The sequence below is a fragment of the Copadichromis virginalis genome, linkage group LG13 (assembly GCF_057382275.1).
Source record: "Copadichromis virginalis isolate Kocher_CV1m ecotype Utaka linkage group LG13, C_Virginalis_male_GT1.1, whole genome shotgun sequence".
Taxonomy (NCBI): domain Eukaryota; kingdom Metazoa; phylum Chordata; class Actinopteri; order Cichliformes; family Cichlidae; genus Copadichromis; species Copadichromis virginalis.
The window spans coordinates 25,617,365-25,632,715 of record NC_140630.1 but is presented as its reverse complement, the minus strand read 5'-3'; the positions used below and the strand labels follow the sequence as shown (position 1 = coordinate 25,632,715).

Below are 15,351 nucleotides of genomic sequence, written 5' to 3'. Positions count from 1 at the left end.
ATCCTTCCCCCAGGGAGACAATTTTTGACTGAGTCGGGGAAGCCACGGAGACATTTTCACCAACACATCAGTGATTTTTCTCCATGTCCTCCAGCTCCCTTTGTGTCAGTACAGTCAGTATTACACATCATTATGGGGATATAGCATCACGCCCCAAGACTCCCACAGAGCTGACATGGCCTTGAAACAGCAGCTGCAGTGATGACAGCTGCATCATTTTCCCACTGACAGGACTGTTTGAGTGACTTTCTGAGCCATAGAGTGTAGGTAAAAATAAAAAAAAGTCACAAAGTCATGTTTGGCGAACCTAAGATAGCATGCTGTATCTCTTCCACAGAGATGACCCTTAAAGTCCCCAAGAAGTGACCACATACTGATGGATGCGTCCACACAAGGCAGTTAGAAAGACATCATTTTGTGGAAACCTTTTGTTTCTATCACTGCGTGATCAGTGAACAAAGAACTAGTCTTGTTTACTTCCCACATACAGTTAGCATGATGCATTAACTGGACGTGGGAAGCTGGCGTCTGGTGAAGACTGCTCATTCAGCCTTTGTTCCACAGATGGAAGAGGTGTCACCGTCCACTCAAAGACATGAAGAAGGCAGCTCTAAACTTCTCCATACATTACATGGTGGAGGTGCACATGAGAATAAAAATGTCAGACTTTGAGCAGGCTTTAACCTGCCTCATCCCGGTACAAAGTCGGCGTGATCTCACCCATGTGAGAATGGAGCAGGTCAAGTTGAATTCACAGTAGTGGGCGAGTGGATGGTGCGTTGTGTTTCCTGTGTGGTCTTGTCCAGGAGCACCTTAACCTAAACCAAACAGAGTATTTCTTCCACTGACTTCATCTTTGAAGTGAAGTATCTGACAGGGAAAAAATGAGATCTCCTGTCACCAAGAATTGGGAAACAGAGACTTAATAATGAAATACAGTACAGGGAGCACTGACACCCAAGAAACTTGTGAAGTTTTTAAAGACATTATAATTATACTCTCCATCTCTGGTATATGTATTCATGTAATCCATCACTTTCTCCCTATATTAATGCATGCGTACTAACTCATATCCTCTCTGTCTCTCTCTGACACAAAGTTTAATGGATTTCTGGAAGCACTTGTTACACAAAGCAAAAACTTATTCCTACTACTCCTTAAGTTGTTGCTCCTTGTGTTTTTCTTTTTAACAGAAGTTCCAGCTGGATCGAGTTCACCTGCAGGAAGTAAAGCGCTCCAGTTATGAACACACTAAGAAATGCGCTGACCAGCTCCTCCTTCTGGGTCAGGTAAGTATGACACCACCTACACAGTTAAAGTGCATCTGCATGGAGACTATAGCTGTGAGTTGTCATGTGGCATAACTGGTAGACTATGCACCACACTTTCCATTGCAAACCACACAAATCTACACCTCCTTAGCTGTGCATACATGCAAGCTAAAATGTCATAGTCATAAATAGTTCATATCGCAGTGAAGAAAATCAGCGCTGCTCCTGTCCTCCCTAGCTTCACAGCCTGCGGGGACTGACATCACCTCTTTCACCTCTCAATGTCACCACTCTCCTTCTAATCACAAGCTGCAATCAGCCGGCTGTTTGCTGGAGGTGCAGTTATCCAGCAGGCAGACAGGCAGAGGCCGGTCGGTGCTGACCCCAGCACGAGCTCCAGCCTTCATCTACACCAGATGAAAAGCATGATAATAAACATAATTTCCCCTCGCAGCTCTGTCTTGTTCAGCTCGTGCACAGTGGTTACCTATCAGAGCCACTAATGCCTTGTTTCTCTCTGCTGCCACGGTAATTACGCTCTCATCTCTTTGTTGTTGCTCTCAGACGGACCGGGCGGTGCAATTACTGTTGGAGACGAGCGCAGACAACCCCAGCTACTACTGTGATTCACTCAAGGCCTGCCTAGTGACCACCATCACCTCTTCAGGCCCCTCGCAGTCTACAATCAAGCTAGTGGCCACCAATATGATAGCTAATGGCAAGCTTGCAGGTAGTGTTCCTCTATATCTGATACCAGAAAGAACATTTTTATTTGTATAGCATACACCTGGGATCTTTTTATTTTTAATTTAAATTGGAAAGATTTATATTGGAATCAATCAATAAATCAAATAATGCTTATCTTATCAATTTGGCTAATAGCAGCATTGTGTAATGAAACCATTCTGCTGCTTTCAGGGCCAAGTTGGCCACCTTTGGTACTGATAGCTATGATGTCTCACACGTGTGTATGACTTGTCAATCTTCTGCTGTTTATCAGAGGGAGTTCAGCTGTTGTGTTTGATTGACAAGGCAGCAGATGCTTGCCGCTACTTGCAGACCTACGGGGAGTGGAACCGAGCCGCATGGCTGGCTAAGGTAACTCAGCATGACGGGATCCATCAGCAGGATGAAGATCAGATACTGAGTAATGTTTGGATAGTGTAAATCTGTGGGCATGTGAGTTGTGGATGTGTGACGCTTATGGCGCCACGATTTATTCTCTGAAGTTTGTTTTCCTGTTAGCTGTTGCACATCAGGGAACTCTCGTAGTGGTCACATATTTATGCTCCCCTAGACTTTTATACAAACATAGACTGTGTGCACAGTTATTAGGCAAACATTTTGACCTTATCGTTGTTTTTATGCATATTTTCCAGCTATAAGCTTTATAAACTTGAATGACTTATTGGATTGAAGCATATCAGGTGATGTGTGTAATGAAGGAGGGTCTGGTCTAAGGAGATCAGCAATCTATATCAGCTTCTTTTCCTCGTGCAAAATGGGCACAAAAAGATATTTAACTGACTTTGAAGGGCAAAACTTATTTTTAAAATAATCTTTCAAGGAGATGCAGAAATTGTTACAATATTAGGGCATGATGACAGAACTAAACTTATTGTTGTAAATAGTCAACACGCAGACAAGATACGTGTTGAGGGAAAAAAAGAGTCAAATTAACTGCCAAAGATTTGAGAAGACTCAGACATAAAGCTGTTAGGAATCCCTTATTCTGCAGCGCTGCCATATTCTAGAAGGCAGCCTACCTGCAGTGCAAGGTGTTCAGTGCTCAGAGACACAGCCACAGGCTGAACCCGACCACCAATGAACAAGACACATAAATTAATACCTCAGTACTGTGCCAGAAAATATCTAAAGATCAGATGGAAGGAACTGTTGTCAGGCCACACAGACGGGCCTTTGGATGGATCGGTAACCGGCTCTAGGCAAGGCAAGTTTATTTATATAGCACAATTCAACAACAAAGTGCTTTACAGAGACATTAAAAAAACAAAGACAATGAAAAGCATGATTTAAGTTTGATTAAAATTTGAAATTTGAAATTTAAGCTTAAAAGTGTGGATTTGGTGCTTTATTCAAATGCAGCTGAGAACAGGTGAGTCTTCAACCTGGATTTAAATAAGCTGAGTGTTTCAGCTGGTCTGAGGCTTTCTGGGAGTTTGTTCCAGATATATGGAGCATAAAAGCTGAATGCAGCTTCTCCGTGTCTGGTTCTGACTCTGGGAACTGATAAAATACCGGATCCAGATGACCTGAGGGATCTGGAAGGTTGATACTGGGTCAGGAGGTCACTGATGTATTTTGGTCCTAAACCATTCAGAGCTTTATAGACCAGCATCAGAACTTTAAAGTCTATCCTCTGACGGACAGGCAGCCAGTGTAAAGACCTCAGAGCTGGACTGATGTGGTCCACTTTTTTGGTCTTAGTGAGGACTCGAGCAGCAGAGTTCTGAATGAGCTGTAGTTGTCTGACTGATTTTTTTTAAAGATGCTGTTACAGTAATCAAGCCTGCTAAAGATGAATGCATGGACTAGTTTTTCCAGGTCCTGTTGAGACATCAGATCTTTTATCCTTGATATATTCTTGAGGTGATAGTAAGCTGACTTTGTTATTGTCTTAATGTGTTTTTCTAAGTGTAGGGCTGCATCCATCACTACACCCAAATTTCTCGCCTGGTTTGTGGTTTTTAGGTGTATAGATTGAAGTTCTCTGGTGACCTGTAATCGTTTTCCTTTGGCACCAAAGACTATTATCTCAGTTTTGTTTTTGTTTAGCTGGAGAAAATTGTGGCACAACCAGTCATTAATTTCCTCAGTGCATTTACCAAGAGCCTGTACAGGGCCTCGGTCTCCTGGTGACATTGTGATATATATTTGTGTGTCATCTGCATAGCTATGATAGTTTATTTTGTTGTTCTTTATAATCTGTGCCAATGGGAGCATGTAAATGTTAAACAGAAGGGGCCCCAAGATGGAACCTTGGGGAACTCCACATGTGATACTTGTCTGCTCAGATGTGAAGTTACCTATTGATACAAAGTATTTCCTGTTTTCTAAGTATGTTTTGAACCAGTTTAGTACAGTTCCTGAAAAACCTGCCCAGTTTTCCCGTCGTTTGAGTAATATGTTGTGGTCAACTGTATCAAATGCTGCACTGAGATCCAGCAAAACTAAGACTGACATTTTTCCACTGTCTGTATTCAGACATATGTCATTAAATACTCTAAACTCCACTTTGAAGCAGACATCAGGTGGGGCTGGAGGTAGGGTACTGATATGAGCTGGTATTATTAAAGATGAGCTAATGTATCGTTTTGGGTTGAAGATAGCCTCAAACTCAACTCCCAAACAGACTGCTAGTTTTTAGAAGACACTTTCTTGAAGCAGCATACAGGAAAAGGTCTGCGTCTTTTCAGAAGATCCTGATTTTTATACAGGACAATTCTCACATATATCATCAACATTTTGGATTTACCAAGAGTGCTGTAGTTGTTCACTACTAAAATTTATATTTTGTTGACTAATAATTGTGCACGCAGTGTGTTTTAGCAGAAGAGTGACAAACCTCCAACTAAGAACAATAATTCATGCCTTTGCGTATCGCGTTTGCTTCCAGGTGCGTCTGAACCCAGCAGAGAGCGCAGATGTGCTGAAGCGCTGGGCAGAACACCTCTGCTCCCCACAGGTCAACCATAAATCCAAAGCCATTCTGGTGCTGCTTTCACTGGGCTGCTTTTACAAAGTAGGAGAGATGCTCCACAGGTAGGAACAAGCTATAGATTCAGAAATGGGAAGATAAGACTCTTGTAATTATCCCCTGTAATAAAATACATGGATGTATAAATATATTATCTCACTTTTTCTTCTCGAAAATGAGATTCCCTTTCTTGCACTAAAGTTTTTTGTTCTAAGACGTTGCACTTTCACAGTCCTTTTCTTCCTGATTACACTGAAGGACAAACCACAGTGTAGGGTGTGGGCTGTACCTGTGTCTCTTACCTCAGCATCGATCTCCTCTGAGAATACCGGTCCCCCCTCCTTAACAGCTCATGCTCCGAGATGCTTCTGGCAGCAAAAAGCTCTCAGAGAGAATTAGAGAGACATGAGGACGACAAGGTTGATGTATTCTGTAGGAACACAGGCATCAAGGCAGGGACGATGCTGGTTTCTGATGGTCCCTCTCACCTCCTTCTCTCTGTATCTTTCTTTTCTTCCTTCCATCTCCCGGACAGCATGAGACACTTTGATCGTGCCGCCCTCTTCATCGAAGCCTGTCTGAAGTATGGGGTGATGGAGGCCAACGACTCGTCCAATATCCTTTTTGAAAACCCATTATTGTTACACGTTACAAGTATGCACCTGATAGTAGGCAGCTTCACAGTGAAGGTCAATTTAGATGCTCTGCAGAGCACATCAAGCTCTATTTCACACTTTCCCATTAGCCAGTAACACACTGTGATCACAGAGAACAGTTGGAAAACTTTTTCAACCTAAACTTTGAAAGCTTATTGTATATCACCATCTATGGGCACAGTTTTGGCACATACTTCTTATCTGTAAGATTTAAATATATTTACCATCTAACTCAAGTAGTATGGTATCCTGTAGTGTTCCCCTGCTCCTCTGTGACTCAACTGAGATAACCTGTAACCCTTAACAAGAATTTATGTCTACATCTGTCCTACCAAACCCTTCTTTTTATCAGCCACATTTTTAATGCGCACAGTGCTGCACAATCTCTATTTTATCTAATACACGCTGAGTATGTTGTGAGAGAAGAAAAAGAATCTGACATTCACCTAAAAGCAATATTTCATCTAGAAATCTCTGCTGTGTAATAAGATATCTGTTTGTCTTGTCAAAGCTGTGTTTACTCTGTGTTTTAACCACAAAGCGAGTTATGATTCATGAGGACCAGATCAAGCCAGGCTCTCTTCGAGCGCAGGTTCCCTTTCAGTCGATTCACTCGGTACAACACATAAGTATGGGATATCACGCCCTCGCGTGTCCTGGCTGAAGAAACCTTTATTCACGCCTTTACGGCAGATGACGTGTGATGACACGCGCAAGGCCCCGCCCGCACATATAGCCGCTGCCATCACCGTCATCCCTCAGTTCTTACGCTCTTCACCTCGCTGAGAACACCTCTGCTGAGTTGGGCTAGCTAGCTACTGCTAGTTAGCTCCGTTGTCTGCCAACTTGAACCTAGCTTAACTGCCCCTGTTGGTGTTAGCCTCCACCGCCCAGCTGGTGCGTAGGCTGCCCGCGGAGCGCTATTTTCAAGTTTTTCTTGTGCAGCGTTTCGCTTTGCGTTTTGGGAATGGACTCCAAACCGAAGCGAGCAAAGCAGAAATCTTCTGTTCGCCCCTGTCCTCAGGGATGTGGTTTCTCTTTGCACGACAGCGACCAGCACGATGCCTGCCCTGTCTGCCTGGGGATCGTCCACGCTAGGAGAGCGTTGACGGAGCCCGAAGCTTGTGCGTTTTGTCGCCAGCTCCGACGCTCGACCCTGGAAAGACGGGTGACGTTTGTGGAAAGAGTGCTAGGACGCTCGGCTGTCGCACGGCATGACCCTCTTCTTTCCGAGTCTGGAGCCCCGGCTTCGTCCGAGTCCGAAGACGAAAATTTTCAGGTCGATGTCCCCGCGATTAGCTGGGCTGACCACATGGAATACGTTGACGGGTTAGCCGATGACGGACCGGAACCATGCAGGAGCGCTGACGGGCTTCAGCCTGGGTTGAAGCCCGCCAGCGCTCCCCAGGAAGACGATGACGTGCTGGACATCGGCCTGGACATCCATGGTTTGTCGGAGGATGAGCAGGAGAGCTCATTGTCGACCCAATATGCCGCCGCTGCTGCGCCGGTCGGCCACGATGACACCTCTCTTTTCTCCCTGTTTCGCCGTGCCGCTGAGAAGCTGCAGGTGGACTGGCCCTCTCCTCCACCAGCTCGGAAGCCGTCGCGGTTTGCGGGTTTTTTCCTTCCACCGGAGCCCGCAACGGCCAAAAACTGCCTCCCCATGTTCCCAGACTTTCTCTGCGAGCTAACAGCGTCATGGGACAAACCTCTGTCTACCCGCGTCACTGTGCCCGGCTATGGACAGTACATGGAATTGGACGGCGCCGAGGGAGCTGGTTTAGCTAACCCACCCCCTATGGAGCCGTCTCTGGCTGCTTATCTGGCCCCGTCCCATAACCATGGTGTCGGTGGCCCCGCAACTCTGCCGTCCAAGCACTGCAGATTCTCGGCCTCGCAGCTGGAGAAGATTTATCGGGCTCAGGCCGGCACCGCTCGAGCCATGAGCTCCGTCACCATGCTCCAGACGTACCAAGCAATGTGCCTGGCGGAGCTTGGATCGCTGGTTCCGGAGGACAGCCCGCTGTCACCTCTTCTTAACGAGGTTAGAGTCACCACGGATTACATCCTCCGTGCGTCTCGCTGTGCAGCGCTCTCCCTGGGCAGAGGGATGGCTTCGACAGTGGTGGCGCAGAGGCACCTGTGGCTGACCCTCTCCGACGTCCCTGATAGAGACAGAGCTGTGTATCTGGACGCACCAGTGTCTGCGGCTGGGTTATTCGGACATTCACTTGAAGCCATTCAGGCTAGATTCGATCTGAGGAAGAAGCAGACGGAAGCTCTGCGCGACATCATCCCCAGACGCCAGCCCCAGCCCAAGCCCACTGCTAGCTCTCACAGGCCCGCCGCTCCTCTGACAGCTGGCAAGAGACCGGCGCCCACTGCTGGAGTGGGAGGGCCGCCGGCGAGAGCACGTACTCCGGCCCGAGCTCCACGCCAGTCGGCCTGGGGCAAAGGCCCTCCCCCGGGCCCCCGACGGGACCCGACGCCCAGGAGGAAGAAGCCTCAGCCCTCCTAGCTGTGATTGCGAGTGGGGAAGGGATCCGGCAGCAGGGAGACGCTGCTCTTACCCCTCTGTTGCCGCACAAGAGGTGCCGCTTAAGTTCTGTTCAGGTTGTCAGCCCCAGAAGGCGCTGCACTTCCCTATCGCGGTCTCCCAAGCACATAACCCCTGCACACGGTTCAGATGTGTTGAATGTTCAAGCGACCACATCGAGTGTTCCCGCTGTTTTTCATTGTTATGCCCCGAAAAAGGTGCACCCAACAAAATGTATAAATGTACATGTTCCCATGTTGCAATCAATAAAGAGTGTTGTTTACTCTCAAACAATCTCAAATGCTCAACCTGCAGGCGAAATGAGCCAGGTCAGGCAGGGGATGCAGTCCCCTGCAGACACACTGGGGGGCGACGGCGCCCCGCCGTCAGTGCTGCAGGCCAGCCGGCTGGCTGCTCACTTCCCTCAGTGGCGCGCTTGCGCCCCCTCTCCGTGGGTGCTGCAAACCGTTGCCATGGGTTACCGGTTGCAGTTCCGGGTCAAGCCGCCTCGTTTCCAAAGAGTCGTGAACACGATTGTCAACCCCGAGGCAGCCTTGGTACTCAGAGAGGAAATACAGGCGCTATTACAGAAGAGAGCAATACGGGTGGTCCCCGCTTCGGAGACGGACAAAGGTTGGTACAGCCGTTATTTTGTCATTCCGAAGAAAGGGGGAGGGCTTCGTCCCATCCTCGACCTGCGAGTCTTGAACACGTACCTGCGAACGTACAGGTTCAAGATGCTAACACTCAGACAGCTCCTGAGTGCAGTCGGCCCGGGAGATTGGTTTGCGACAATCGATCTAACAGATGCTTATTTTCATGTCGCTATACACCCGAAACACAGGCAGTTTCTGAGGTTTGCATTCGAGGGCGTAGCCTACGAATACCTAGTGCTGCCGTTCGGGCTGTCGCTCGCTCCCCGCACCTTTACGAAATGTGCCGAGGCAGCGCTAGCGCCCCTCAGGAAGAGGGGCATCCGCATCTTGGCCTACCTGGACGACTGGGCTCTCGTGGCTTGCTCCAGAGAACAGGCGGAGACGCAGCTGTCGCGGGTTCTGTCACACATTCAGACACTGGGGTTCTCTGTGAACTTTCAGAAGAGCTCGCTAATCCCAGGTCAACAGATCGCTTTTCTCGGTCTGGAAATATGCTCTCTTTCCAGCCGCGCACGGTTGTCAGAGCACAGAGTGGCCGCGTTTCATCGCTGCCTCGCTCAATTTCAGCTGGGACGCAGACTGCGTTTCCAGACGATATTGCGCTTGTTGGGCATGATGGCATCTATGATCGCCGTAGTGCCGCTTGGGCTGTTGAAAATGAGAGCGTTTCAACGCTGGACTCTCTCTCACCGTTTGTGTGCTTCGCGTCACCTCCGGAGGAGGCTGCCGGTAACTGCGTCTTGCATGCTAGCTCTCCGTCCTTGGAGGGAGCCCGGGCTACTGCACCAGGGCTCTCGGATTGGGAGGGTGTTGTTTCGCAAGGTGGTGTCCACAGATGCTTCCCTAAGTGGGTGGGGAGCGCTGTGCGAGGGTGCGTCAGTGAGAGGGATCTGGTCCGCGGCTCAGCGCCAGCTGCACATCAACCACTTAGAGCTGTTAGCAGTGTTCTTAGCTCTAAAGCGTTTCCGTCCAGTCCTGCAGGGCCAGCATGTCTTAGTCAGGACGGACAATTCAACAGTGGTGTCTTATATAAACAGGCAGGGAGGAACACGCTCTCTTCCCCTGTTGCAGCTGTCTCGCTCTCTGCTGTTATGGTGCAGTGTTCATTTTCTGACTCTAAGAGCCACCCATGTCCCGGGCCACCTGAACCTGGGGCCGGACCTTCTCTCCAGGGGGGGGTCCTCTGGTGAGAGAATGGAGGTTACACCCTTCAATAGTGGCTCAGATTTGGGATCTATTTGGCGAGGCGCAAATAGATCTTTTTGCTTCCAGGGTGAATGCTCACTGCCCCCTGTACTTCTCCATAATCGACCACGATGCACCCTTGGGCTTGGACGCGCTAGCGCACCAATGGCCAGACGTGCTCCTGTATGCATTTCCCCCAGTGGAAATGATATCTCCAATTCTGGAGAGGGTGCGTCGGCATTCCCTCTCTCTGATCCTGGTGGCCCCTTGGTGGCCCGCGAAGTCGTGGTATGCAGAAATAATCAGCCTGCTTGCAGCAAGTCCTTGGCAGCTTCCTCTCCGCAGGGATCTCCTCTCTCAGGCGGGGGGGGGGAAGTGTTTCATCCGCGCCCGGATCTGTGGCACCTTCATGCTTACCTGCTGAGAGGTTAAACTTGGTTGCTAAGGGTCTGCCACCTAGTGTGGTAGCGACGATTCAGAGCGCCAGGGCCTCGTCTACTAGAGGCTTGTACGCTTACAAATGGCGAGCCTTCGAGCGATGGTGCCAGGACCGCCACACTCTCCCATTTCAGTGCTCTATTGTGGATGTTTTGACATTCCTGCAGGAGCTGTTGGATAAAGGCCTTTCGTTTTCGACGATCAAGGTTTATTTAGCGGCTATATCTGCTTGTCATATCGGTTTTGACGGGGTGACACCAGGTGCGCATCCCCTCGCCGTGCGTTTTCTGAAAGGGGTTCGCCGGCTGAGGCCCGTGCTTAAGTCCAGTGTCCCGGCTTGGGACTTGTCTTTGGTGCTGGAGGCCCTTTGTGGCCCTCCGTTTGAACCCGTTGAGTCGGTAGATATGAAACTTCTTTCGTATAAGACCGCATTACTTCTCGCTTTGGCCTCGGCGAAGCGAGTGGGGGACCTTCATGCGCTGTCTGTGCATCCTGCCTGCACGCAGTTTTCTCCTGATGGCCGCAAGGTCGTATTGCGTCCGAATGCCGCCTATCTTCCCAAGGTCATGCCTGCATCTTATAGTTCAATGGAGTTTGAGTTGCTGAGCTTTTGCTCCCCTCCTTTTGAATCTGAGGAGCAGAGGAGGGTGCATTCTCTTTGTCCGGTGCGTGCGCTACGCACCTACATTGAGCGCACTCGGGATGTGCGTTTGTGTGACCAGTTGTTTGTCTGCTTCGCTAATCCGAATGGAGGTAGAGCTCTGTCCAGACAGAGGCTGTCCCACTGGATTGTAGAAGCTATCTCGCTGGCATACAGCACCGGAGGTTTTGCGTTGCCCCACGGGGTGGGAGCTCATTCCACCAGGGGGATGGCGACCTCATGGGCTCTTTTTAGAGGGGTGCCTGTGGCTGATATTTGTGCAGCGGCTAATTGGGCGTCGCCGCACACTTTTGTGCGGTTTTATCGGTTGGACGTTACAGCCCCTTCGGTGGCTCATGCTGTCCTTTCTGCTGGGTCTACCACTCACTAAGGATGTGGTGGTCCCGTTCCGGTTCGGTGGCTGCTCTGCGGGGCGTGTATATAGGTCCCATACTTATGTGTTGTACCGAGTGAATCGACTGAAAGGGAACGGTTAGTTATGTCTATAACTTCTGTTCCCTGAAGGAGAGGAACGAGGTACAACACAGGGTGGCCCCACTGAGCAGTTGGCTCGGTGAAGAGCGGCTATCGAACTGAGGGATGACGGTGATGGCAGCGGCTATATGTGCGGGCGGGGCCTTGCGCGTGTCATCACACGTCATCTGCCGTAAAGGCGTGAATAAAGGTTTCTTCAGCCAGGACACGCGAGGGCGTGATATCCCATACTTATGTGTTGTACCTCGTTCCTCTCCTTCAGGGAACAGAAGTTATAGACATAACTAACCGTTTTTGTTGGAGAAGTGACAATAACGTCAAACAGCTTTTTAGTAAAAATATCTCTATTTTTCAGACTTTGTGAGTACATGAGCCAACACTGCCTAGAAGTTAGGCCCACACAAAAGAGCAAGTGTGTGTGTGTGTGTTTGAGAGAGACCAATTAATCTTTGTAAATTTAGTAATCACATAAGCCAAATGTACAATGTGCAAGAGGGCGAATGCAGTCATCCTACTGTAGCTGAAATCAGTGCAGTGCACCAACCAATCTTCCTTTCAAGAAGCTTAGATCTTATTTTTGGTCTAAAAAAACATTTTGAGCAGGGAAACACAAACGGTAGTAAAAAAGGTAACCATAGAAACCCTCAGCTCCATCCTTTCTATCACCCTGATGCTGGCAGGTCCTTAGGATGTCAGGAAACCACATAAGCAGCAGATGGACCACCCTGAGCCTTTTTCTGCCAGGGGTTAAAAGGGAGTTTTTCCTTCCCACTGTCGCCAAGTGCATGCTCACACAGGGTGGTCTGCTTTGGACTGGTTCTTATATATAGCTTTTGTACTCCACATGAGCACTCAAAGTGTCTTTAAATGTAATGCACACTTTGCACTGGCAGGAAGCTAACAGTATCACTGAGCTGAGCGCCTGCATTTATTGTGTTATTCTCTAGTTAAACGCTTTTGTTTTATTTGTTACCTTTTTGGATTTGGTTCAGTGATATAATTAGACCAACACTTGATTAATCTTTCTTGAACTTCTATAGATGAGATGCCAGTATGTAAAAGTTTCAAGTCGCTCTGCTGTGGCATCTCCTTAACTCACTATGCACATAAACTTATCGAAGCTGCATTTCTGGAATACGCGCGGCTGCTGCGCACGCTGGGCCTGCGGGAGGGTGCTGCTCTGTGGGCGTCGCGGGCTGGCAGCGCTGGGGAGCAGCTGATGGAGGAGCTTTTTCAAGGAGAGGGAGGTATACCGGAAGCCATTCTCGGAGAAGAGGTCGTCGAGCTGGGCCTGGAGAGCAAAGAGTGACCTCGAAGACGGAAGATTGAGAAGACGACGGACAGCCCGCTCTTTGGTGTTTATCGAGAGTTAGCCGTTCAGTCTAACTTCAGTTAGTTAACAGTTCAAAGCATCCAGGAGCATTATGATCGTCATCATGATCGTCATCTTCACATCAATATGAGGAGTTTAATTTGATGTTGAGTCAGTGGGTTTGTCTGTGACAGTAATCAGACTGAAATGTCGTCATGTTTGGTGAGACCATTGTGTCTGTGCTCTGTCTGTATGTATCAGCCCCAAAAGAAACACTTCCCTTGTTTACCTTTATCCCCCAAAAATCTGTATATGTTTTGGTAGATTGATTGATAAATTCAAAGGATTTTTTCTTTTTTACAGTTTACTTGTTAAGCCTTATTTTCCGTGCCTGTATTAATTTCCGAGAACTGCTGTAGCTCTGCATGTTCAATTTGCCTTTAGTTTGCTGAAATTGAAAGTGGCAGAATTCATTTATTCTCCAAGTTACAGGTTCTCTATTCCTGTTTGAAAAATGCAAATCATTTGAAAGTGTCATTAAAGTGACAGTCCATTTTCAAATGACGTGACACATTCCCAATTGTTTTGTTTGTTTTGCATTTGATATAACCAAAAAGCTGCATAATTTTGATTGAAAACTTGCCTGACTGTCTTGGAAATGTACAGTAATGTTGCTGTAGACAGGCACACAGCACACTGGGGGAGGGGTTTCTGCAGCAGGTGGTGGTGCTTTATAAGTAATTGACCAAAGCCTGCTGCTGCTCTTGCTGCACGCGCCTCTGCAGCTGTAATAGTTGGATGGCAGTAAAATTGCACAGCCAGCCCACCCTGCACTTATTAGACACTTATTAGTATATTATCTCCCTTGATGCCAAGGACAGAGGAGTCTGACCGCAGCCACCTGAGGGATTGAGCACCATTTAATTAGAGTGTGCAGAGGGTTGTTTGTTAATCCAATCCAATAATCCAAATGGATTTTTAAAATCTTTTCTATTTTTAACGGAGAATTGTGAGGATACGTTGCAACATGTGTACTTTGATGTTTGTGTAGTGAAGTTGTTCTCTAGTGTGTATGTGTGTCACAAGAAGAGCTGTCAAAACTCCTTTTATTCAGACCTCTGGATCATTTACACAAATACTCTGTGCTGCTTCTGCTGTTGCTCATCACAATCACAGAACCCGACACACTGGCTGAGACGCCGCCAGCTTTCCTTTGCTTTGCTTTCACCTCGTTACATGGTAAAAATGTCCTGATCATAAAAAAACAAAACGAAATGTGCGCAACAATGCAAAGATTTTAGTGACTGTGTGTTTAATTTGCTTTATGTTCAGCAACTTCATCCACGGGACCTTGTAGTGCGTTACTGTGTTTCATAAACACGTCAGTGCCGTTTTCTCTCCTGTGTTACAGTAAACCCCAGGCTGTGTCACTATGGCAACCCAGTCCTATTTTAGGGGGGGGGGGGGGACTGCATGTTTTTCCTGTATATCAATTTTCACACGGCCTCCCCATAACGTGCTGTAGGATCCCGTAGAGTCGCACAATCCAACAGACAACGTTATGATGTAGCTGACCCGAAGCTGTGTCATCTTCTTCCAGTCGTAAAGGTATTGTGGAAGCAGCGTGTACTGTACTGCCCATTTGTGATCGGGCACTGGTTTGATTAACACTTGCTGCTTTTCTTTATATGTAGATGAACTCAACAAAATAAAATAGTTGAAAATTGAGGCATGTAGATGGGAGACGTGCCTTTAGCAGTATATTTTGTAAGAAATGATTGTAATGGTGTCAAAGTTTAGTGGCCCCTCTCCTCTCCCTCATTGTTCTTTGATCACGGTTTACACGGTGACCCTAATGCTTTAAGTTATATAGATATTGCAAGAGAATAGAAATGTATGTGTATATATATATATATATGGATGGCAATAAAATCGATATTAACTTCCATGTTTTCTGTGTGTTGCTACAGATCTGAAGACACAAGAGGGCGCTTTAATCCCTCAGGAGGCAGGGTGACTGGTTTCTGTAGAGATCCATTATAGCCAGTGTTCCTTTTAATTTTCCTCGTTTAATTTCAACCCAGGTAGATTGAATTTGAGCGTTCGTTCATTCATCAAGCTGTCCTAAAAGTTAATTAGTTCCTGTTTCAGCCACTTCCGCGATTAATTACTCCCTTTCTGCTCACAAGGAGGGCCAACAGCTGGCTTCAGCTCTGTGTCCAGGTCTAACCGTTTTCACTCTTTTCTTCGTCGCAGATTTATTCATTGACGTGTATTCTGCTTTTTCTCTCTGTCCTGCACACAGCCCAGAACACAAAGGGAAGAAAAACAGTCTGGAACAGAGGGGCCACACAAGCGCCTTGGTTGTGCTCCTTTTAATGGCCTAATGAATAACTGCCGGAGAGCCGATCCAGCCGTTACAGCCAGGTCATCAGTATGCG

The 15,351-nt window shown here is 47.7% G+C and overlaps 1 protein-coding gene across 1 annotated transcript in view; it reads left to right on the top strand.

The window, feature by feature from the left end:
- The window catches only part of wdr11 (WD repeat domain 11), a 68,699-nt gene extending 53,841 nt beyond the window's left edge, over window positions 1-14,858 (top strand). Inside the window, exons 24-29 of the mRNA XM_085478217.1 lie at window positions 1,194-1,289; window positions 1,836-2,001; window positions 2,272-2,369; window positions 4,909-5,054; window positions 5,525-5,607; window positions 12,708-14,858. Of these exons, the coding sequence (XP_085334343.1) occupies window positions 1,194-1,289; window positions 1,836-2,001; window positions 2,272-2,369; window positions 4,909-5,054; window positions 5,525-5,607; window positions 12,708-12,907 (789 nt within the window). The 3' untranslated portion in view covers window positions 12,908-14,858. The remainder of the gene's footprint in view (window positions 1-1,193; window positions 1,290-1,835; window positions 2,002-2,271; window positions 2,370-4,908; window positions 5,055-5,524; window positions 5,608-12,707) is intronic.
- The last annotated feature ends 493 nt before the right edge of the window (window positions 14,859-15,351 follow it).